At 41.5% G+C, this 26192-nt stretch overlaps 1 protein-coding gene across 1 annotated transcript; it reads left to right on the forward strand.

The window, feature by feature from the left end:
- Nucleotides 1-20359: 20359 nt before the first annotated feature.
- On the forward strand, nt 20360-20632 carry LOC105732673 (neuronal regeneration-related protein-like). The gene has a single exon (XM_064363558.1). It carries the CDS (start codon nt 20360-20362, stop codon nt 20630-20632), a length of 273 nt encoding a protein of 90 aa, XP_064219628.1.
- Nucleotides 20633-26192: the final 5560 nt, after the last annotated feature.

A 26192-nucleotide genomic window follows, 5' to 3' on the forward strand; every position in this document is an offset into this window, starting at 1 on the left:
GATAATGGAGTCACACCTTACTGGAATTCAATTCTAAAATTGGTGCCTAAGATACACCTATGGTTAAATTCCTCTCTCATTCTCTTTCTCTCTCTCTTTGTGTGTGTGTGCATGCACATGCACATACACGTGTGTAAAACTCAAGTCATACATGCTGTTTTGGAGCCCACTTTTTTGACTTAGCAAGATATTTAACCATTTTTCCATAACAATGAAATAGTCTAAAACACATTTTCTATGGATAGTTACTGTTCAAAGATTGTTTTCATTTAATTACATTTCTCTTGCTTGTTTTGGGTAAATGTAACTTATCTATTTGAACTTTACAAATAATGTGCACCATAAATTACTGGATGGGCCCCCTTTGGTACCTGAAAATCCAAAGAAACTACATGCTGAGGACCTGAGGCTGAAGGGCCTGTGTTTGAGTAGTGAGTTCTCAGGAGCAAAGGAGGGGATATCACAACCCAAGCATTACAGTAACTAATTCTCTTTTTTTTAACTTTCAAGTCCAAGGATACGTGTGCAGGATGTGTAGGTTTGTTACACAGGTAAATGTGTGTCATGAAAGAGAGGAGCGGTTTGTTGTGTGGATTATTTCTTCACCCAGGTATTAAGCCTAGTACCCATTAGTTATTTTTCCTGATCTTCTCCTTCCTCCCAGCTTCCACCTTCCAATAGGCCCCAGTGTGTGTTGTTCCCCTCTATGTATCCATGTGTTCTCATAATTTAGCTCCCACTTATAAGTGAGAACATGTGGCATTTGGTTTTCTGTTCCTTCGTTAGTTTGCTAAGGATAATGGCTTCCAGCTCTATCCATGATGATGACTAATTCTGTTGTTACTTTCTCACTCCGTCCAAGACATTTCATTTTCCAGCCATTTATTAATTATGCTCTTTCTTCATGAAAGTGATTTTGCAGACTTTTAAGTACAGGGCAGTTGCTAGGCAAAAACAATTGAGGCCGGACTAGAAGGAGAAAAGCTGAAGGTGGACAGACAAGACATCTATGGAAATTTCAGGAATGGCAAGGGAGCCATTAGTGATAGTGATGGGGGCAGAGAAATTCTAGGCAAACAGGAGGGTTCCCAGTGAAACCCCATCCTCAAGCCAAAAAGTCTGCAACTGTGGCCCAAAGTGAGAACTTTTAACCCTTTTCTCCCACTTGAATGTTGCCTTTTCCTAAACTACCCATGGCCCCACCCCACCCTATCCTGTGCGTACAAAAACCCCAGACTCAGCCAGTAGGCAGGAACTATGGCTGGATGTTGGAGAGAAGTGGCTTGATTTCAGAGAGACAACTTGATGGCATTGTCTGGCCAGAGACAAGAATCTGGCCAGAGCCAGCTGGACCTCAGGGGAAGATTACCTTCCCATACCATCCCCTTTCCAGCTCTCCTTCCTGCTGAGATCCACTTTCACTGACAATAAAATCCCCTGCATTTACCATCCTTCAATTCATTCATGCAACCTCATTTTTCCTGGATGCCAGATAAGAGCTTGAAAGACACAAACATGGATACAAAAGGCTGTCACACTGGCTCTTTGCCCTCACTGGTGGAGGGCAGACACCTCACACGAAAAGATAAAAGGGCTCACTGAGCTGTTAACATTTAAGCCATCCACAGATGGCAGAGTTAAAAGAGCACTGTAACACTCCCTCTGGGGCTTTGGGAGTTGCAGACACCCCTGCCTGGATGCTCCTGTGGGGCCTGCCTGGAGTTTGCTCCTGTTGATGCTAACACATCTGGCCAGTTCCTGCACCTGCTCACCTGTCTGATCCCTCCCACGAGGGCTGGGTCTGGGTGATCCCACCAGTGCTGAAGTGGCTGACTGGTTCTAGCTCTCATTTACTCTAGTTCCCATACTCATTTGATCACATGCTCCCTCCCATGAGGAGTTGAGAGTGGTAGACTGAGTAAACGAAGCACCCCTGTCACAAGTCCCTCGAAGGGGTCAGGGAAATATCCTGCTTCATTAGCAGTGATGTTAAAGAAAGGACTATGTGAAAGTGGCAAATTTGAAGACTAAAAAAGAAGAAGAACTAGCAGGGGTTGGTGATTAACTAAAGATCAATAGAGCCGGGACATCAACCATGAAATCTCAGTGTCATGACATGCCCCATCCTTCCATTCCACAGTCTGTGGAAGCCAAAAGCTCTCACCTGGATTCTGTCCATTCTCAAGGGCTGCATTCCCTGGCCTCTTCTCCTCTGTGACCTCTTTCTTTCTCAAGAGCTATGTCTGTTCACACCACACAAACTCCCAGTGGGAAACTCATCGTTGTCTTTGATTTCCCAAACTAGCTGCTATGCAGCCCACATTTATGAATTCTGTAAATATGGCAGATGTTATAGGCTTAGCTGATCCAGCACTGTGCCTTCTCCCTTGCCTGCATCTATTAAAGAAGATATACAAGCTAAATTATTTCCTTTCAACCCTTGTATTCAGGGAGGCCCCATGATGCAAGTAGAAACATGGGAAAGACTTAACTATCTTTAGACTAGTTAATTCTTAAAGAAGAACATGGCCATTGCTGGTACCTTTTCCCTCATTTTTCTTCTCCCTGCCTTGAAATATGTACAATATGTGAACCCATAGCAGCTACCCTAAGACCATAATGTGGCAAACATGAGCACAAAAGCCAACAGAACAAGGATGATACAGTGGAAATATAGACAGTATCTGGGTCAGTGATGGCACCATTGAACAGCTGAATCCATGCCAACCATTACATAGCTCTGATTTTATATAAATTCCCATTTATGTAAGTGACCATGAGTCTAATATTCTATTACTTGCAGCCTAATATGTTCCTAATAAATAAAGAACTCTTTGTTGTGATATTTTGGAGGTCCCAGGGAAGGTGAAAATTATGCAAGCTTTCACCATCTTGCTTGTCCCCCTGCTAATATGGTTTGGCTGTGTCCCCACCCAAATTTTATCTTGAATTCCCACATGTTATGAGAGGATCCTGGTGGGAGGAGATTGAATCATGGGGGCAAGGCTTTCCTGTGCTGTTCTCATGACAGTGAATAAGTCTCATGAGATCTGATGGTTTTAAAAAGGGAGATTTTCCTTCACAAGCTCCTCTCTTTGCCTGCTGCCATCCACGTAAGATGTGACTCGCTCCTCCTTGCCCTCCACGATAATTGTGAGGTTTCCCCAGCCACATGGAACTGTAAGTCCAATAAACTTTTCTTTTGTAAATTGCCCAGTCTCAGGTATGTCTTTATCAGCAGTATGAAAATGAACTAATACAGTAAATTGGTACGAGTAGAGTAGGGTGCTGCTGAAAAGATACCCAAAAATGTGGAAGCAACTTTGGAACTGGGTAACAGGCAGAGGTTAGAACAGTTTGAAGGATTCAGAAGAAGACAAGAAAATGTGGGAAAGTTTGAGACTCCCTCGAGACTTGTTGAATGGCTTTAACCGAAAGCCTGATAGCAATATGGACAATAAGGTCCAGGCTGTGTTCTAACATGGAGATGAGGAACTTGTTGGGAACTGCAGCTAAGGTGACTCTTGTTATATTTTAGCAGAGACTGGTGGCATTTTGCCCCTGCCCTAGAGATCTGTGGAACTTTGAACTTGAGAGAGATGATTTTAGGGTATCTGGTGGAAGAAATTTCTAAGCAGCAAAGCATTCAAGATGAGACTTGGGTGCTGTTAAAGGCATCGAGTTTTAAAAGGGAAACAGAGCATAAAAGTTCAGAAAATTTGCAGCCTGACAATGCAATAGAAAAGAAAATTCCATTTTCTGAGGACAAATTCAAGCCTGCTGCAGAAATTGCATAAGTCATGAGGACCTGAATGTTAGTCACCAACACCATGGGGAAAATGTCTCCAGGGCATGTCAGAGGTCTTCATGGCAGCCCCTCCTATCACAGGCCCAGAAGCCTATGAGGAAAAAGTGGTTCTGTGGGCCAGGAGGAGGGTCCCCCTGTTGTGTGTAGCCTAGGGACTTGGTGCTCCGCAACCCCGCTGCTCCAGCCATTGCTGAAAGGGACCAAAGTAGAGCTTGGGCCATGGCTTCAGAGAGTGTAAGCCCCTGAAGCCTTGGCAGCTTCCACATGGTGTTGAGCCAGTGCATAGAAGTCAAGAACTGGGGTTTGGGAACCTCCACCTAGATTTCAGAGGATGTATGGAAATGCCTGGATGTCCAGGCAGCAGTTTGCTGCAGGGGCAGTGCTCTCAGGGAGAACCTCTGCTAGGGCAGTGTGGAAGGGAAATGTGGGGTTGGACCCCCCCACACCAAGTCTCTTCTGGGGCACCTAGTGGAGCTGTGAGAAGAGGACCACCATCCTCCAGAATAGAAGATCCACTGACAGCTTGCACCGTGTGCCTGGAAAAGCCACAGACAACACTAGCCTGTGAAGGCAGCTGGGAGGGAGGCTGTACCCTGCAAAGCCACAGGGGCGGAGCTGTGCAAGACCACGGGAACCCACCTCTTGCATAAGCATGACATGGATGTGAGATGTGGATGTGAGACAAGGAGTCAAAGGAGATCATTTTGGGGCTTTAAGATTTAACTGTCCTGCTGGATTTCAGACTGGCATGGGCCCTCTAGCCCCTTTGTTTTGGCCAAATTGTCCCATCTGGAATGGCTGTATTTACCCAATGCTTGTACTCACATTGTATCTAGGGAGCAACTGACCTGCTTTTGATTTTACAGGCTTACAGGCGGAAGGGACTTGCCTTGTCTCAAATGAGACTTTGGACTGTGGACTTTTGAAATAATGCTAGAAATGAATTAAGACTTTGGTGGACTGTTGGGAAGGCATGATTGGTTTTGTAATGTGAGTATGTGAAATTTGGGAAGAGCCAGGGGTAGAATGATATGGTTTGGCTGTGTCCATACCCAAATTTCATCTTGAATGAGGGAGGGACCTGGTGGGAGGTAACTGCATCATGAGGGAAAGTCTTTCCCTGGGCTGTTCTTGTGACAGTGAATACATCTCACCAGATCCAGTGGTTTTAAAAAGAGCTTGTCTCATGCACAAGCTTCTCTCTTTGCCTGCTGCCATCCATGTAAGATGTGACTTGCTCCTCCTTGCCTTCCACCATGAATGTGAGGCTTCCCCAGCCACGTGGAACTATAAGTCCAATTTTACCTCTTTCTTTTGTAAATTTCCCAGTCTCAGGTATGTCTTTATCAGCAGCATGAAAATGAACTAATACACCTACTCTCTCTATGAGCTCTTCCTTTTTCTCTCTTTCATTTCCCCATCTCCTCCAAAAAGCAAAGCAGAATTACCTCCTTGTTTTCCACAGAGCATCTGTGATCATGATGACCTTTTTCACTTAAATGTAACTTAGACATCTCTTCCTCCATTTCAAATATTTACCAATTTTTTTTGTTTCCCAATGAACAGCTCTCTCCCTAAAGAGAATTCTGATGCCAGGTGGTTCAGATAAAAATATCCTCTACTTTCCTACATAAAATATAAAGCATTTCTAAAAAGGATGCCAATGCTTAAAGCCCTGGAGATTGAAAACAGGACAACACGGCTGCTATTGATAAGTTAATTCTGCATAGCCATGAGAATCGATTACAGTGTTGACTCTGTTGGATTGGAGCATGCTGTCTATCAAAGGCTGAGCAATTGGACTTGCTCCCTCCAGACAAGAAGGGTCATTCTTGTGGGGCTTATTCTGTAACAGCCCAGTGGGTTCACCTTGCCAGCTGCCTAGACAGGGCTGATTTATCAAGACAGGGGAATTGCAATGGAGAAAGAGTAATTCACACAGATCCAGTTGTGGGGGAGACCAGAGAAGTTTTATTGCTACTCAAATTAGTCTCCTTGAGCATTCAGGGATCAGAGTTTTTAAAGATAAATTGGTGAGTAGAGGCTCAGGAAGTGGGGAGTGCTGATTGGTCAGAATAGAGATGAATTTATAGGGTGGGGATCGAAGTGAGGTTTTCTTGCTGTCTTCTGTTCCTGGGTTGGATCACAGAATTGGTTGACTCAGATTACAGCTCCCGGTGATGTCAGAAGATCTACTGAGTGCAGGGTCTGCAGAATATCTCAAGCACTGATCTTAGGTTTTACAATAGTGGTACTATCTCCAGGAGCAATTTGGGGAGGTTCAGACTCTTGAAGCCAGAGGCTGAATAGCCCCTAATCTGTAATTTCTAATCTTGTAGCTAATTTGTTAGCCCTGCAAAGGCAGACTGGTCCCCAGGCAACAAAGGGGTCTTTTTGGGAAAGGGTTATTATCGACTTTGTTTTAGAGTCAAACCATAAACTAAATTATTTCCCAAGGTTGGTTTAGCCTATGTCCAGGAATGAGTTCTGATGGTATTAAAAACAGGAGTTTCCCTACACAAGCTCTCTCTTCTCTTATTTGCTGTCATGTGAGATGTGCCTTTCACCTTCTGCCATGATTATGGGGCCTCCCTAGGCACATGGAACTGTAAGTCCAATAAACCTCTTTCTTTTGTAAATTGCCCAGTCTCAGGTATGTCTTTATCAGCAGCTTGAAAATGGGCTAATACAGTAAACAGGTACCAGTAGAGTGGGGCACTGCTGAAAAGATATCTGAAAATGTGAAAATGACTTTGGAACTGGGTAAGAGGCAGAGGTTGAAACAGTTTGGAGGGTTGAGAAGAAGATGGGAAAATGTGGGAAAGTTTGGAATTCCCTAGAGACTTGTGAATGGCTTTGACCAAAATGCCAACAGTGATATGGACAATGAAATCCAGACTGAGGTGGCCTCAGATGAAATGAGGAACTTGTTAGGAACTGGAACAAACGTGACTCTTGTTATGTGTCAGCAAAGAGACCTGTGGCATTTTGCCCCTGCCCTAGAGATTTGTGGAACTTTGAACTTGAGAGAGACGATTTAGGGTATCTGGTAGAAGAAATTTCTAAGCAGCAAAGCATTCAAGATGTGACTTGGGTGCTGTTAAAGGCATTCAGTTTTGACAGGGAAACAGAGCATAAAAGTTCAGAAAATTTGCAGCCTGACAATGTGATAGAAGAGAAAATCCCATTTTCTGAGAAGAAATTCAAGCCTGCTGCAGAAATTTGCTTAAGTAACGAGGACCTGAAGATGAATCCCCAAGACAATGAGGAAAATGTCTCCAGGGCATATCAGAGGTCTTCATGGCAGCCATGAAGGAGACCCAGAGGCCTATGAGGAAAAAGTGGTTTCATGGGCTGGACCCAGGGTCCGCTTGCTGTGTGCAGCCTAGGAACTTGGTGCCCTACGTCCCAGCTGCTACAGCCACAGCTAAAAGAGGCCAATGTAGAGCTCAGGCTGTGGCTTCAGAAGGTGCAAGCCCCAAGCCTTGGCAGCTTCTACGTGGTGTTGAGCCTACCAGTTCACAGAAGACAAGGACTGGGGTTTGGGAACCTCCACCTAGATTTCAGAGGATGTATGGAAATGCCGGGATGCCCAGGCAGAAGTTTGCTGCAGGGTCAGGGCTTTTATGGAGAAACTCTTCTAGGGCAGTGCAGAAGGGAAATGTGGGGTTAGAGCCCCCCACACAGAGTCCCTACTGGCACACTGCCTAGTGGGGCTATGAGAAGAGGGCCACTGTCTTGCAGACCCCAGAATGATAGAGGAACTGACAGCTTGCGCCATGTGCCTGGAAAGGCCACAGACACTCAAACACCAGCTCATGAAAACAGCGGGGAGGGAAGGTGTACCGTGCAAAGCCACAGGGGTGGAGCTGCCCAAGACTATGGGACCCGACCTCTTGCAGCAGCGTGACCTGGATGTGAGACAGAGTCAAAGGAGTCATTTTGGAGCTTTAAGATTTGACCTCCTGCTGGATTTTGGACTTGTGTGGGCCTGTAGCACCTTTGTTTTGGCCAATTTGGTGGGCCTGTAGCACCTTTGTTTTGGCCAATTTCTCCCATTTGGAATGGCTGTATTTATCCAATGCCTGTACCCCCATTGTATCTAGGAAGTAACTAACTTGCTTTTAATTTTACAGGCTCATAGGCAGAAGGGACTTGCCTTGTCTCAGATGAAACTTTGGACTGTGAAATTTTGAGTTAGTGCTAAAATTAGTTAAGACTTTGGGGGACTGTTGGGAAGGCGTGATTGGTTTTGAAATGTGAGGACATGAGATTTGGGAGGGACAAGGGGTGGAACAATATGGTTTGTCTGTGTCCCCACCTAAATCTCATCTTGAATTGTAACTCCCACAATTCCCATGTGTTGTGGGAGGGACCCAGTGGGAGTTAACTGAATTATGGGGTGGATCTTTCCTGTGCTGTTAATGTGATAGTGAAAAAGTCTCACAAGATCTGGTGGTTTTCAAAATGGGGGGTTCCCTGCACAATTTCTCGCTCTCTGCCTGCCACCATCCGTGTAAGATGTGACTTGCTCCTCCTTGCCTTTTACACTCTCTCATGACTGTGAGGCCTCCCCAGACATGTGGAACTGTAAATCCAATAAACCTCTTTCTTTTATAAATTGCCCAGTCTATGGTATATCTTGATCCACAGTGTGAAAATGGACTAACCTGTGTTAGTCCTGGTTCTTTCCTGTGTGCACATTAACAGATTTGAATCCCATTCCTCCTATTAATCTCCTCTTGTGAGTTGGATTTTCAACAAACCTTCAGAGAGTGAAACAGGAGATTTTCCTTAGCACCAGTCTTCCCAAAGGCTCACAGGTTAGGGGTTTCTCAAATATAGTTTGGTGGACAGAGGATTAGGGCTCGGGGGGCATGTTGACTTGTTAGGTCAGAGATGAAATCATAGGGAATGTCACTCTATGTATTTATATATATATATGTTTTTCTCTCTGTGCCAACTTCACATATATGATCTTTTGTTAAACACATTCAGTACCTATTTTTTAAAAAAATACATTCATTTGTCTAAACTAGTGGTTCTCAAGAGGTGATTTTGTGTCCTGCTGCCAGGGGACGTTTGGCAATGTATGGAGACATTTTTGGTTGTCACACTGGGCTATTGGGGTTGAGGGGGGTTCTACTGTCATCTAGTGGGTAGAGGCCAGGGATGCTCCTAAACATTCTGCAGTGAACAGGACAGTCTCAAACATCAAAGAATTATCCTGTTCAAAGTGCCAGTAGTGCTGAGGTCGAGACACTTGGTCAAACTCAAAGACCAGTAAAAACTTAGAGAGAGAGTAAAGAAGAGTGCTTTTAAGTCCCTAAGGGGACTCATACTTAGTTCTTAGTTGTACTGATGTATTTTTAATTTATTTGCTGTGTTATTTGTTGGAAGTGCAACCACCCAACTACCCACTGCATACACAAATTAACTCACTGAGACCATAGCATTGCAGTAAGGACAGAGTTTAATTGGCAGAGCTGGCCACAACATGTAGGAGATGGAGTTATTACTCAAATCAATCTCCCCAAAGGCTTGGAAATTAGGGGTTTTTAAAATGTAGTTTGATGGGCAGGGGAGCAGGGTAGGGGGCATGCTGATTGGCTGGGTAGGAGATGAAATCATAGGGAATTGAAGCTGTCTTATGCTGAGTCAGTTCCTGGGGTGGGGGTGGGGTGGGACGGGACTGGCTGGCAGGTCCAGGTGGAGCCATCTGAACATCTCAAAAGGCAACTCTTAGCTTCTACAATAGTGATGTTATTCATATTTGCAAGAATAATTGAAATTTCAAATCATATGACCTCAGGAATAATGGCTTGTAATTATTTCTAATTCAAACCCTTCTTGGTGGTCTTTTGTTAGTTTTACAAAAACAGCTTAGTTTTGGGGAAGGGCTATTATCATTTAAACTATAAACTAAATTTCTCCCTAGATTAACTTGGCTCACACCCAGGAGCAAAGACAGCCAACTTTGAGACTAGAAGCAAGATTAGCGGAGCCATGTCGGATTTCCCTTACTATCGAAGTTTTGCAAAGGTGGCTTCAACAGTGCCTGTGATCACTTCCATAATAAAGTATCATATTTTTATAATCCAGTGACAGTAGCTAGATGTTTGATATCACTTGTGAATATTCTGTTACCTACCTTCTTTTATGTCACATTTTTTAGTCTGAAAGTAATCCCTTAACAACCTTTCTACAGTAAAATGATTTATCCAGTTTTGGTTTCTTTCTCTATCCCAATCTTAGCACTTTACCTAGGAAAGACTACAGACATGTCAATCTATGCACATGATCACTGGGCCCATAACAGTTAGATGGCCTTCATTGTGTTGCTGCAATTAACCTCTTTCCTCCAGGCTTACATCTGTCCAGTTCCATGCTTCACAGAGAAACCGTGTCCTCCGGGTACCTGTACCCATCATTTCCTCCACTGACCCTTGTTATTTCCAATTCCACCAATCTCGTCTTAAAGAGCTCTGTTGTTTCTAAAAAGGAAGCTTTTACTGAATTTGTCTTCAGTCAGCTCTCTCTCTCTTCAGAATTTTGTGTATCTTCTCTCTTCCACGCAAATGGTACTTAGTCGAACTCACGTTGGTGATGGCGCTCACATTTTGGTTCATACAGCTATTAAACATTTATTTTCCCTCCAACTAAAAAAGCTTCTTTTGGGCAGGGACCATGTCTCACTTTTTATATCTTGAAGCACCAGGTATAGGACACAAACAAAAAGGCATCCAATGAATAGTGAATTCATTAATAAAATGTAGATAATACGTTTATATATTTGAGACGACATGAGCATATGATTTTATGTCCTCAGAGTCCTAATTTGGCCGTCATGAATTGAAGGAAAAGCATCTCATCGCCATGACAAAATCTTTCCTACAATAAAAATTAGAAATAAGCTTGGTCACATTTCACATGACTAAGTCATGACCAAAAAGAAACTTGACCTGTGACCTTCAGTACTCAACTTAGAAAATGTGAATGGAATTAATGATTAGTGATGCTTGCTAAAAGTTAAGGCTTTAAAAAATCTTATTTATGTGAATACTAAAGCTGCACACACCTGGACGTATTAGTTGATGTCCTTGTTGACCTAAAAGGAAGAGGCTGAGACACAAACTATAATTTAAAGAGTTTACTTGAGCAAAGGGAAGACAGCCGCTGGGACACCCTTTCAGCTGCGTTCGGGAGCGCCCTGTTAGCTTTTGTTATAAGCAGGTTTTTAAAGGCAAAGGGAACACAGAGTGGTCTGAGGTAAAGTTGTTTGACAGGATTTCTCATTGGTTTTCAGAGAATAACATTGCTTGGCGATTGGCCATGCCTTGCGGGACTGCAGGATATAGGGTTACAGTGTCCAGCATATGGCATTTTATGGCAACTTGGCGTCAGTTAGTCTACAGCCTACATGGCAAGTGGCTTCAAAAGATAACTGTTTAGTTCAAGAGGGAGTGATGGGACTGCTATTTCATCCAGTGCCTTTTGGGGCCTGATAATTTAAAGGGGCTCTCATTCTTCAGATAAAAAGTTTATTTCCTTCCTTTTTCCTCCACACCCTTTTGAATGAATTTCTGTTTTCTTAGTTATCATTTTCCTCCTAATAGTCTTGAGAGCAAATAGAGCAACTAAGCCAACCAGAAAAACCACAGAAAATACGTTTTCCATATACCCACTGTCTATTTTCATCTTAAATGCATACTTGATCCTAGGACAGAAGACTTGTCTCAAAACAAATTATTTAAAATATGTGAAACATTGTATCTTAAAAAATGTGAAGTTTCATAATAAAACTATGTCTACTATGCATTTGCTATGAATGTTTATAACTTTCCAAAAGTTTTCCTTTTGCTGGTAAATGATTATCCTATTTCTACAGCTCTGGGATGTTGTCTATTTTTAATACATTATGCGTCTCTAAAATAAATTACTAAGCCAAAAAGGAGAAGAACACATCATATGGAACAGTACACTGTGTAAGAAGAGAGGTGTCAGAGACCCCACAGGACACCCCAGCATGACCGGTGAGAGCTACTGCCCTGCCCGGAGTTGAGATGTTCTGAAATAGCTATTGCACTTCCATGTGCCCTCCTTTTTATTATTAGCAAACAGTTTTCATCCATTGGCTGACAAAACTTGAGTAGTTGATAGTGCTGGAACTGCAGTAAAGAAACAAGGAATATCAGCCTGAATGTTGAAATGCAAGTTTTAGTGCAATTCAAGAGCTATCAAGGAAAAGGTCAAGGACTTCTAGGACAAAAGGCGACAGGCAAGTGGGCATCGGTGGAGGCCCTTTGACTTTTTGAAGAGCTTCAGAAACAGCACTATAGCCTGGAAAGGCTGATATACACTGAAAGACATGGTAGCTATAGGCAAGGAATGACCCCAGTGGAGAAAAGCAACTGCTAATGCCTGATGAAGGATGGATGAGACTGGGATGCAATGGGCTCATAAAGCACTGATTGCCTGGAGTCTGCGAGAGCTCTCATTTCCAGCAGGAAGTTTCCTTGTCTCCAGGGCAAATGAAGGATATGTGAACATTATACTTTTTTTTTTTTTTTCAAATTTAAGTGTAAGCATTTTTGTTCTCCTCATTTATTTGTTCGCTCATTCATTCATTTATTCTGCTAACATCTATTATGTGTTCTTTGCTGAACGCTGAAGATACGAAAGCATTAAGAAAGGAACTCTGTTAGTAAGAATCTCAGTTCCTTAGGGCTAAGTATGGGATATTCTTTGCCCCTCTAGGCCCATTTTCTATTCTTTGCCACCTTGCCTAGTGGCCCCTGGAAACTGACTTTTCTGGATAGTATCAACAGGGCTCCCTCGCCCTCCAGCTTCAGTCGGGCTCAGTCACTAGGAAGCACAGCAGGAGAGGAAAGGCAGCAGGAGAGGAAGGGCAGCAGGAGAGGAAGGGCAGCAGGGGAGGAAGCGCAGCAGGGGAGGAAGGGCAGCAGGGGAGGAAGGGCAGCAGGGGAGGAAGGGCAGCAGGGGTGGAAGGGCAGCAGGGGAGGAAGGGCAGCAGGGGTGGAAGGGCAGCAGGGGAGGAAGGGCAGCAGGGGAGGAAGCGCAGCAGGGGAGGAAGGGCAGCAGGGGAGGAAGCGCAGCAGGGGAGGAAGGGCAGCAGGGGAGGAAGGGCAGCAGGAGAGGAAGGACAGCAGGAGAGGAAGCACAGCAGGAGAGGAAGGTGAAGCATTGCCCTGGCTTCCTCCATGATCTGCTAAGGCTTGACAACGGCTGCACTTCCCTACAGCCACAACTACTGAGAAGCAGCCTGCTCCCAGAGCTACAAGCAACCCTTCTGTCCCTGCCTTTTCCAGACCCAGGGCTGACAGTGGCCCCCCACAGTGTAGCCTGGAAGTGCTCTATCACTCTTGGTTCTCCTTGACCTCTACATGGTCCCCCAATAAACTTTCTTTCATTTATTTCCTGTATGGTGACATAACAAAGCTAGCTGGGCAATAAGCAAATGTCCTATAGTGTCAAGTGTACAATGAGGGCAAGAACAGAGTCATCAGTCCTAACTGGGGAGGTCAGGTGAGGCTGCGGTCTAGAAAATCCTGTCTTTATTCACACTTTCAATTGCATGCTGAAGTTTCCCTAAGAAGATGAAATCAATCACATTATTTTCCAGCAATGGCTGTGGAAAAATCTGATGACAGCCCCAGGAAGAAAGTTCAATGGTCATGTGATTGGCTAAATAACGATGTTCCATTTATCTAAAAATAGTACTTTGCTCAGCTTACACTGATGCACCTTACCATTATGAGACACTACTTACTTAAAATAGCACACAGTGAAAGTAGACCTAATCTACCTTCCAGTTGAATAGTAACAAAAATGTCTAACAGTTACTGAATTCTCAACTAATTACCTATAGTATTAATATAATATAGTAATTATGTATGGAATTATGCATATAGATATTATGTATAGAACTATGTCTACCAATTTCTTACAATGTCACCATGGAATAATACTATTATTTCCATTTTATAGCAGAAGAAACTGAGGCTTAGAGAGATTTAGTGACTCGCTCAAAGTCATAAAGCTAGTAAGTGGCAGAGCTGGGATTCTAACCCCATCTACCTCCATTCTTAACCACCATGCTTCCTAATAAAAAAAATTATCATATCATGTGTTAGTTAAGGTAACATAGGATGCATTAATAAATAAACCCCCAAATCTCAGTGACTTACCATAATGTTTATCTCTCATTCATATCAAGTCCAATTGGTAGTGGCTCATGTGGGAAGAGTCTGCTCTAGTTCAACAGTTTAGGACCCAGGTAGACAGAGGCTCTAACCTCTTCAATATGTACATCCAGTGTTGTCCTGAGTGACAAAGCCAGCCAGCAGAAAGAAGAAAGAGAGAAAGAAGATTTTTATGAATCAGGCCTGGAAATTGCAGGCGTAAATTCTACCCCTATTTCACTAGCCAGGAATCTACTGTATGATAGAGAAATCAAGTCTAGCTGAGTGTCTAAAAGGAAAGAGAAAGGATTTGATAGACAGCAAGACACACACTACTTCCAATTATAACTCCCCAGTTGTTCTCGGGTGACAGGAGGCTCTGTCTCAATCTCATGGCTTGAGAATTCAGATGAAGATCAAGTGAATTCCACAATATTTAGTTTTTGCTGTCAGTATCATGTCAGTCAGGATCGTGTCAGGAGAACAGATAACACTCTAGGTCTTTCAAACAATGAGAACATAATAAAAGAAATTTATACAAGGACTGAGAAGCCAAATAGGGAACTGCGAGACTTCCCAAAGATTGGAGCTACAGGAAGCCACCACCATCACCAGGACTTGAAGGTCAGTAGGATGAGGTAGTGTCATCAGAGTCCCAAAGCTGAAGATGCCCAGAAGGAGGGATGAGATATTGGGCAAACGGTGAAGCCACGAAAAAGACCCAACTACCAAAGAGGGAGGGAGAAAGAGAGAGGGACTCTTCCACATTGCTTCAAGTCTTCCTTTAGAGCCTTATTTTGGCTTGTAAATTAAAAATAAAATTCTAAGTACCCCAACCAACTGAATGTACCCCCTCTTGGCCAAGGGAACCCCAGAGAAGCTGGATTTCCAGCCATGATGAAACAGTCAGACACACCTCATTATACCTTTTCTAATTATGAAGAATTTCTGTAATGAGATTCTGCTGGGAGGTGGAGATTCACCACCAGTATGGGAGCTGAAGGGGACAGATACTTCCTTCTTCCTCCTGGAAGTAAAGATTGAACCCATGACCAAGGCTCAGCCAATTGGATGCTCCCACCTGAGGCCTCAACTCATGACCACCAGAGACAAACGGAGAGTTTAGAGAGTATTCACAGCAGCAGCATCCAGAAAAGGCAGATCCAGTAGGGCCCCTGGGCAGCTCCAACAGTCATTCCAGCAGGGTATCCTGGCTGCTCATGCCAGTCATGGCTGTCTGATCCCTCTTGGTTCCTATCTGTTTTTTTAAACTCATTCTTCAAACTTCCCTTTGACGTATGAGCTATTCTCTGCTTACGTTAATGAGTTGTTTCTATTACTTCAACCAATACCTGACACATCTACTGATAATACTTCAACTCACTCTCTCCTTGCTCATTTTTACCTGTCTGCAAACTTCAGCCTTTGTTTATTGATTCGGTCTCCTTCTTTATTCCCACATCCTGTCTTTGGTTCAGTGTTGGGAAAAAAAGTTCACACTCTTCAGATTGGAACCAATTGAGAAGTTCAGGCTCTATAACCTCAGGCACAGTCCTCCCAGGAATCCTTAGCTCCTCATCCCATTCCCCCAAACAGCCACTTCAATTCTTAGACATTCTTCCCAAGTCTCACTTCCACCATCTCTTGCCCTTCTCATTCCCAAGAACTTGCAACAAACAACATAACAACAAATAGCTTGTCTCTGATTCACAGGCAAAACAGAGACCATGAGACATAAACTCAACTGAATAAACAATCACGGCATGAATCGTTGTGGCTACACTCATTATGTAACTAGTAGCTTGTGCTTCTCTTTTTCACCTTAAGATTATTTTCCCTAAAAAACTACCAAGTATTTACATAGCCCACATACACTTTTTCTGCCTAGAGAGTGTGTTAATATATGTGTACTCTGTGTGTGTGTGCGTGTGTGCATGAGTGTATGAGTGTATGTATGACAACAGTTCAACTTTTTGTTGGAATAAACTCTCCTTTTCTTTTTATTTTTTGTCCTATAAATGGAGCAGCTATAACTGGTGCCATTTCTTTTTAGTTAATTCCTTTAGGATATATTTCCAAAATAAAATTATTGGATTGAAGAGCATAAAGAATTTTTAGAGAGACAGCTACATATTGCAAACTTATTCTCCAGAAAGATGTAACCCCTCTGCAGTGGAAAAGCATATTTTCTTTTCCAATGGTGATGGTGTAGTCCTGGCTACACTGGACATTATTATTGCTGTTAATTTTGCCTCCTTATTTTTCTGTTGGCTCATAGACTCTTTTCCCATGAGATAATATACTATCTTCTGTTTTGGATCACCTGTAATCATCTACTAAATGTAGTCTACCTATAATTCTTACATTCATGTGCTTGTTATGTTTGAATAATGACGCTTTAATCAGACGTTGAATTTATTTTCTCCATCTTGTTTATTTCTTTCAATATGTATTTTAATACATTGTATGTATGGAAATTTTAGTTTGACTTGACATATTTGATCATTTGCATTGCATCTCTGGTAATAACCTGTACTTCTGAAAGCTTCAAATAGGCTGGGTGCAGTGGTTCATACCTATAGCCCCAGCACTTTGGAAGGCCAAAGCAGGAGGATGGCTTGAGCTCAGGAGTTTGAGACAAACCTGGACAACATAGCAAGACCTCTCTCTACAAAATACACAAAAATTAGCTGGGCATGGTGGTGCCCACCTGTAGTCCCAGCTACTTGGGAAGTTGAGGTGGGAGGATCACTTGAGACCGGAAGGTGGAGGCTGCAGTGATCCATGATCGTGCCATGGCACTCCAGCCTGGGCTCCAGAGCAAGACCCTGTCTGAAAAAAAAAAGTTTCTAATATATTTTTCCCCTCCATAGCTGGATGAAATTTGGTATGATATCATCAAAAGATTTTTCTCATTAACAGGTTGTTATGAAATATTTAACTCTTTGAACTATCTGAAATGCAGTTCAAAATATATAAAATATGGATCCAATTTAATTTTTCTCCATACTGTTATCTGCTTGCTTGACAATATTTACTAAACAGTGATTTATCCCCCACCCCCACTACCAGCACTTTTTAAAACTCCTGACAATGATTTTTTGATCCAATATTTGTCGTTGTGCAGTCAAAGAAATTAATCATTGGAGGCGACTAATATAGACCTGAAAACTTTCCTTTGAGAAACAGGGATTTTTGGCTTCAAAAACCCCACTGGTCAGCACGTGGAAATTTAGGCCTAAAGGGATTCAAAAATTATTTTGTTCAACTCCTCTCTTCTATCACCAATGAGGAAACTGCGGCACCAAGGAATTAAATACAGTAAAAGTCATTCTGCAAGAGATGTGGGAAAATAATGGAGAATTAAAGCATGTAACCAGAAACTAAGGACATGGATTTCAGATGAAAAATAAGCCAAAAAAGTGCTGCTAATAAAATATATGCTAATAACATATAGAAATATACAGCTAATAATAAAATATAATATTAATTAAATATTCAAGCAATTCTCTATTAATAAAAATATACAACTAATAATAATGGCATCTACTAGTAACTGAAGATATACTGTGGACCAAGCACTGTGCATCTCTATGAAGCCCCATGCTGACTCGTTAGGGTGTGTATTATTATTTCCATTCCTGTCCCTAGTAATTTGCCCAAGAGCTGCCACCAAGTGGCAGGAACCAGGTCTCAGCTCTGTTTCCATGACTCAGAAGCATTTTTCAACTACACCACACTGCCTCCCAGCCACCTGGTGACAAAAAACAAGGTATGCCAAGCTCCCACTGAAGAGCCTATTCCATTAAAACAAAAACCATCTACTAAGTTCATTTGAAACTGATGAAAAGAGTTGTCCCAATTACTAAAATTGTGTCACCTGGGGCAAATCAAGTGCCCACTTTAGAACTCAGTAAACTCAGCTGTCAGAAAAGGGCAACAAAATCCTAGGATTCTATTTCCACTGTCCACTTTTCATTCTCCCATATGTAATAAAAATAGAGTATAAATTTCAAAAGAAGGAGAATCCATTTTGATTTTATTAAAAATATGTTTCAAAGCATATTTTAGGGCTAATAAAACCCTTCATGTGAGTGAAGTTTAAAATGGTCATAAAAGGAAAGGAAAATAATAGCTTAACTAAACTATTTTGCCTGTATTTTAAGCAAACATGTAATAAAATATCTGATTTAGCAGATTATTTTAAATACAATGGTGCTATAAGATGATATTGGCAAATAAATACTACGTTCTGCTTAAGGTTAAATAATAATAGTAATAATAAACAAGTGCCCACTTAGTTGGCAATGAATAAGTTTTATTTAAGTAAATTGTAATGCCTTTTCTTTTTTAGCAATTATTGACTAAATCGTAATTTTTGCTTATATTATTTTCATAGAATATTGCATAATATACACATTAAATGGCAGTGTATGTTCTATATTCAGGCTAAACATGGTAGTCCCCATAAAATCTTACATCTTAGTAGATTTTTCCTTTTTGAAAAGAAATAGAATTCTGAAATACTTCCCCACCACTGCTGTTACTACAGGCCAAAAGAGATATCCCATGATAAGCATTTCTGTAGTTGTACCTTAAATCTTCCAAGAAAGAAGCCTGAGAAGTTTCACATAATGAAAAGAAATCGAAATTAAGATAAAAAGGAAATAGAGTTTTTTTAAAAAGAAACTAAACTAAGTCACATTATGAAATGGAAATTTAAAAATCCTTACTTGCAGTTTTCTAAAAATAAAATACTTTGTACTGGTTAAGAATAGACATAGAACACCAAACAAAATGCCTCTTAGTGCTGTGATTTGTGAGTTTCTAGTATTTTTTTAAGTAATAACATGAGACACATTGCCTGAAGAGGGCACCCTTTCCTTTAACACCAAAATCCATTTGCTAAACCCCTAACATATAAACAAACCTGTGGGATAAAAGCAGTATATGGACATCACATTTTCACTAGCAATGCTATTTTAAATTGAATTTTTAGTCAAATATACATATATGTGTGTACTTTATTTGTATAAATAATGCAGCTTAAAGCATGAGAAGGAAAAGGACTCCTGTATGCCTAGGATTAAATTTAGGAAATAGAAAAATTCCAGTAACTTGGAAGTTCCTATATGCTTCTCCCAGTGAAACTTCTTCGCTTCTCCTCATCCTTAAGGGAATCACTTTTCTGAATTTTGTCTTTACAATTCCCTTGCCTTTCTTTATAGCTTTGGGGTTTGTTTTGAGATAGCCTCTCACTCTGTCATCTGGGCTGGAGTTCAGTGGCATGATCTCAACTCACTGTAGCCTTTGCCTCCCAGATTTAAGTAATTCTCGTTCCTCAGCCTCCTGAGTAGCTGGGATTACAGGTGTGAGCCATCACGCCCAGCTAATTCTTATATTTTTAGTAGAAACGAGGTTTCACCACATTGGCCAGGTTGCTCTCAAACTCTCGACCTCAAGCAACCGGCCCGCCCTGGCCTCCCAAAGTGCTGGGATTACAGATGCAGGGATTACAGACTTCCCAAAGTGCTGGGATTACAGGTTTCCCAAAGTGCTGGGATTACAGGCTGTGCCTGGCCTCTTTATAGCTTTATTCCTAGGTATTGTTTAATATTGCCTTCTTTAACCTTACTATGACTGTATCAGGCTGTATTAATTCTTCCATGACTTCCTTTTTTGACCACTATTTCAGATAGGTGTTTCAGATCCAATCATACTGATATATGTAGCTGTAGTTCACGCAGGTTTGGCACCATGCAGTGTTCCATTCTATGACTAGATCACAAATTATTACTTACTGTCTATGTTGCTGTGGTAGACTTTTTGTTTTGTTGCTGTTACAGGTAACACTGCTGTGAACTGTTATGCATGAGCCTGGCAGCACACATATGCAACAGTTCCATTAAGACAGAGATAGGCAAAGCATGACTCCCAGGGTACAAACCCAGCCCACTCCCTGTTTTTATATGGCCCACAGCTAAGAGTACATTTTAAATGGGTGTAAAAAAAGGAAAAGGAAGAGAGGAATGTTTTGTGACGTGAAAATTACATGAAATTTAAATTTCAGTACCCATGAATGAAGTTTCATTGAACACAAACACACCTAGTCATTTACAGGTTGTCTATGGCACAGATCTTTGGAAGCTCAAAACTTTTATAACACTATCTGGGCCTTTACAGAAAATTTCTGCAGATTCCCTGCTCTAGGTTAAAAAATACCCTAAGATGGACATTTGGGTTTCAGGTGTGGAGAGGAGAGAGAGTAAACAGGGAGAGGGGCTTTTGTCTGTTGGTCTCCCTGGACTGAAGAGAAGGAGAATAGAAATCCAAGACTAGGATTCTCAAAATGGTTTCTTACCCAGAACTCTCTGTCTGGGTCAGTCAAGAACCATTTCCAAACAAGGAGATGGAGAGAAGGCTTCCTGAGGGAAGGTTTCCTAAGGGAAGACTTTCTGTCCCAAAGGAATTAAGCCACAAGAAGAACAATGAGACCAAGGCTGCCTCCCTGACTCCACTGGGCAGCAACGAACTCTACTCCCCAAGAATCAGTTTCCCCTGGTTCTGTGTTCCCACTCAAATTTCATCTTCAATTGTAATCCCCATGATCCCCATGTGTTGAGGGCAGGACCTGGTGGGAGGTGATTGGATCATGAGGCCAGTTTCCCCCATGCTGTTCTTATGATTGTGAGTAGATCTCATGGTTTTATAAAGCACTCCTCCCCCTTCGCTCCTTCACTCTCTTGCCTGCCGCCATATAAGATGTGCCTTTGCTACCCCTTGGCCTTCAGCCATGATTGTAAGTTTCCTGAGGCCTCCCCAGCCATTTAGAACTATGAGTCAATTAAACCTCTTTCCTTTATAAATTACTCAGTCTGAGGTATTTCTTTATAGAAGTGTCATAACAAACTAAAACATATCCACTTTTTAAAATTGTAACACCTCCATTTGTATTACATATGGCATATGTGTTTTGATGAGATCATAATACCATCTATGGGAATTTTTTTCTGTGCAAATCAATTATAAGAACAAACAATGAAACTCTGAACCTTGCTATAGAGAATTTACAGTGAACAAATAGGTATCATCAAACCAGTTTCTAGTCATTCTGTCTCAAGTAGAAATGCTCAGATTTCACACTGTGAATACACATTTACAACCCTTACAGGTGGGCCTTCAGGCCTGATCCACTACAACACTGTCTGCCACAACTCTGACTCCCACCCTGCTCACCTGACCAACCCACTTCTGCCTTTTCACTCACACAGCTCCTGCTTCTTGCAGAGGCTGAGACTCCCCACCACCACCACTTTTTTGTTCACTTACATGTTTGAAACACATTGCTTCCTTGTGGTTAGTGATTGAGATGCTACCGCAGTACCTGAGACACTGATGAATGGTGCTATTTTGGATTTTCTTCCTTCCTTTCTTTTTTTTTTTTTTTTTTTTTTTGAGATGTAATCTTTGTCACCCAGGCTGGAGTGTGGAGTGCAGTGGCATGATCTTGGTTCACTGCAGCCTCTGCCTCCTGAGTTCAAGCGATTCTCCTGCCTCAGTCTCCTTAGTAGCTAGAATTACAGGCATGCACCACCACATCTGGCTAATTTTTGTATTTTAGTAGAGATGGGGTTTCACCATATTGTCCAGGCTGGTCTCAAACTCCTGACCTCAGGTGATCCCCCCCACCTTGGCCTCCCAAAGTTCTGGGATGATTGCAGGTGTAAGCCACCACACCTGGCCTATTTGGATGTTCAACATGTGTAGCCTTGATGGAGTTATTTTATCTTTCCATCTTCTAAGAAGGTGTTGGTACTCTGTTTCCCTGAATGTTGTTCTCTAGACTGGATTGACTTGTTTTCATTGTGTCTTCAGTGCAGCTTTCTCCCTCAATGGTGTAGGTTGAATGAATGCTACCATAGTGTGTGAGACTAGTGTCTCATTGGCTGGCACTTACAGACACTCAGTCATAGTAGCGTGGCTGACCCTCATGGATGTGCAGTGACAGTAGCATGGGCAATCACAAAACTGTAATTTACTTACTAGGTCTCTTCCATCACCTGTTTAGAGAAAGAAAAGCAATAATTTTAAAGAGACTTTGAGGTGTTTCTTTGGATCCTTATTGTTTAAAAGGGTATTGGAGGGGGGGAAAGGCAAACTCCTTTTATATAAATTCCCTCTGGAAAAAAAAAAATCCAAAACACTGGCATCTGAGTAGGAATGTGAGCCACCACGCCCGGCCAAGTTTGACTCTTTCCGTCAATACACTGATGACCCATGTACTGCACTTCTTCACTCTCTTCTCACTCTCCCATTAACCTGAGCTTCTTTCCTGTCCTCTTTCCTTCATTAGAATAAGTACATCAGCTGTGCAAATAGAGAAAAAAACAGCATTCTGCACCTGTGGCATTTATGTAGCGTTGCAGCTGTGTACTGTGGAAAAGGCGGGCTTTTGTAACATGATCTTTACTGATGCAGTCATGACAAGTACCCAGTGTATTTTAGCTATTTTAGTAGTATTTGTTCAATAAATATGCAAGCTGTAAGGTAAAAATAAATAAATAAATACCTAAGATGGAAACGCCAAAACATGGACTATGTGCTTGCTTTCTTTTTTCTTTTGAGACAGGGTCTCACTCTGTCACCCAGGCTGGAGTTCAGTGGCGCCATCCTGCTCACTGCAGCCTCAACCTCCCAGGTTCAAGCCATTCTCCTGCCTCAGCCTCATGAACTATTTTCTATTCCCCAAATCTTCTCTTATTTTTAATTATAAGATAATCATATTCTTATACACATATGATCTCATTTAATTATTAAAAGCCCAGTTTTTCCTCATCTTTCTTAAGATATTAATTTTGTGTTTTTTTCACATTCTCTTTTCCATGCATAATCTCTCTTTCATGTAGATTATTTTCTTCTGGTTGTTTTTTTATTTTAGCCTTTGTCTTTCATATTGGAGGATTTGCTGAAAATGTGGTGATTCTCGGCTGTCATCTCATGTTTAAGGGCGGGGGACAAAAAGTTGATCAGAAGTTCTGCGCACTCCGTGGTCTTCACTGTAAGGTGGCTCGGCTGAGCCTTTCACTGGGGTAACTGTCAAAATCAGTAGTTCTTGTTCTTTCTTTTTGGGCTGGTTACCGTCTTATAAGTTTCTACCCACAATCCAGGAAAATAGATCAACAAGAAGCATGGGATGGTATCAATATTCATAGTTTATCAATTTTTACGTACTCCTCCTATCTTCATTTTGGTATCCCGATCTTAATCCATATCTAGGGTTCCTCAGTCAAGAAATCCTCAATTTATGTAATCCCAGCACTTTGGGAGGCCGAGGTGGGTGGATCACGAGGTCAAGAGATCGAGACCATCCTGGTCAACATGGTGAAACCCCGTCTCTACTAAAAATACAAAAAATTAGCTGGGCATGGTGGCGCGTGCCTGTAATCCCAGCTACTCAGGAGGCTGAGGCAGGAGAATTGCCTGAACCCAGGAGGCGGAGGTTGCGGTGAGCCGAGATCGCACCATTGCACTCCAGCCTGGGTAACAAGAGCGAAACTCCGTCTCAAAAAAACAAAAAATCCTCAATTTAAATACTAGAGAATAAATCTCCAGCCTTCTGCTGGTGTGTGTAGTAAAGGGGCAATCACCATTGACATGGAGTACAAGGAGTCTAGTGATCTGACTGCTTCTTAAACAGATTTTCCGTCAGTCTTCCTGGTCTTAGTCCCACCTTTACTTGCAGAAGTAGCTGGGTCTACCAATTCCTAATCTGTGTGTGATAGAGGAAGTCTATCTGTGGTCTCTCAAGGCTGCCCTGTCAGTCCCCACTCTTCCAACTACTTTCCATCCTCCAAAATTTGCTGTGGTTTCCCACCTCTTCTCATTCTCTTGGTCCTTGTGGATTTTTATCTTCCAAATATATCCCTTTATTTCCATTTTAGTGTGGTTTTAGAAGAGGTGGAAGTCAGTGTATGTGGACAACTTCCTATTTTTGATGCAAAGCCTCATTCCAGGTTTTACCATTAAGAAAACAAATATTTAATGTTTATCTATCAGATTGATTCAGTGATTTGGGGTTGTTAATTTATTTTTCTGAGCCTCTTAAAAAATTCTACTTTTTAAAATATCTCTTGCATCTGTGTATTAGATATATCATTAATGTTACATAAAATTAACTGTTCAATGTTTTAGCAAATCCTAGTGAAAAACATTTTAAAGGATATTTTTATGATTGAACACGGAATTTTTTTCCCCATTACTAAAACTAAAAACTAATACATACTGCTATAGACTGAATGCTTGTGTCTTCCCAAATTCATATGTTGAAATCCTAACCACCAAGATGGTGATATTGGAAGTAGGGCCTTTGGGAGGTGATTGGGTCATAGGGGTAGAGCCCACATGGATGGAATTAGTGCCTTTATAAAAGAGGTCAAAGAGAGTCCTCTTTGGACTCTTGGCTGAAAGTGGCCCTCAGCAAACAGCGAATCAGCTGGCACTTTAATTTTAGACTTCCCAGAACTGTGAGAAGTAAATTTTGTTGTTTATAAGCTACTCCAGTTTATGATATTTCGTTATAGCTGCCTGAATGGACTAAAGCACATACATAAAAAGCTTAAGTGAGCATTAAGACAGAAAGATATGGAATGGGATATTTGACATACAGGAATGATTAAACTTATTTAAAACCTTTAATTAACTAGATGTCCAACTATATAATTACCTAAACCTTCAATTTCAAAATGAGCCTGTCTATAGCAAATTATATTTGTCAAACTACATTTTCATAAGATCTTATCAAGTCAAATGATGACACTATTTTTTAGAATGTGATAATGACCAGTATTCAAGAATTTTGTGCTTTCTGCAGAAGTCTTTATCTTTGTGCTAGTCAGAGGACATTTTGTAAAGCAAAATATGAAAATTATAATGGTAAAAAACTTTATAATTAGTTTATGTACATCATATCTAAGGTTTGTTGAAAAACACTTGGTTTTCTTAACATTAAGAGAGGGTAAGAACCCTGATTGTCCCTTACAAAAGATAAAGGGTGGATGTACAATCCTCTTATAGGAAGGATGCCTGAGTGATCTGAAACCATCATACCACACACACAGACACACAGACACACACACACACACACACACACACACAGACAGACATGGAGTGCTTAAATCATTGAAAGAAAATGGGATTAGAGAAAAGCTGAATAGCAGTTAGTATGGGAAAGTTTACAGATTTAAAATACTTTTTTCTTGACTTAAACACTGTATTTGCACATTATCACACTGCTGTAAGGAAATACCTGAGATTGAGTAATTAATTTATTAAAAAAAGAAGTTTAATTGGCTCACAGTTCCACAGGCTCTACAGGAAGCATGGCTGGGGACAGGAAACTTACAACCATGGTAGAAGGTGAAGAGAAAGGCGAAGAGGAAGGTAGCATGTCTCCACGTGACCACAGCAGGATGAAGGGAGAGAGGAGAGGTGCTACACACCTTTTTTTTTTTTGAGACAGAGTTTCACTCTTGTTGCCTGGCCTGGCTATACACTTTTAAACAATCAGATCTTGTGATAACTCACTCACTATCATGAGAATGGCACCAAAGGGAAGATCACCCCCATGATCCAATCACCTCCCACCACGCTTCAACTCCAACACTGGGGATTACAATAGGACAAGAGATTTGGGCGGGAACACAGACCCAAACCATATCAAACACAATGGCCCTTTAAGAATGTGAGGCTGTATGATGCACTGTCAATTATGACTTGTGGGTTATCTTCAACACATAAGTTTATTTGAGGCCAGTATTTCTTTTAGGAGTACACCTAGGTCTCCTATGTAATATTATTCACTCCAGAAAATACAGACTAAATTCTATATGAATGCAGGTACAATTAGAAACGACAGAGGTGAGAAAGTGGTAGATCAAGGTAATTTTTAATGAAAAAGAACAACACAATGCATCAGGCAGCTTCATCTGGAGCACAATTTACCCAGTGGCTGCCCAAATAGGCTAAATATTCAGTTTCCAAAACAGTGATGTTTCAGAAACATCAGGAATTATGTGGTGCGCAGGAAACAAAACAAAACAAAACAAAAATTCAACTTTCTCTTCCTGTGAAATCTCTTAAATTTAACTCTTTGTAAAGATGCCTTTTTTTTTTTAAATAAGTGT

This window comes from Aotus nancymaae, unplaced genomic scaffold (genome assembly GCF_030222135.1).
Source record: "Aotus nancymaae isolate 86718 unplaced genomic scaffold, 86718_ANA_hifiasm-v0.15.2.pri h1tg000006l, whole genome shotgun sequence".
In the NCBI taxonomy this organism is placed as follows: Eukaryota; Metazoa; Chordata; class Mammalia; order Primates; family Aotidae; genus Aotus; species Aotus nancymaae.

Bases quoted from the DNA above. Each gene is read 5' to 3' on its own strand.
- LOC105732673 (XM_064363558.1), top strand. From the start codon at position 20,360: ATGGTTTCTTACCCAGAACTCTCTGTCTGGGTCAGTCAAGAACCATTT.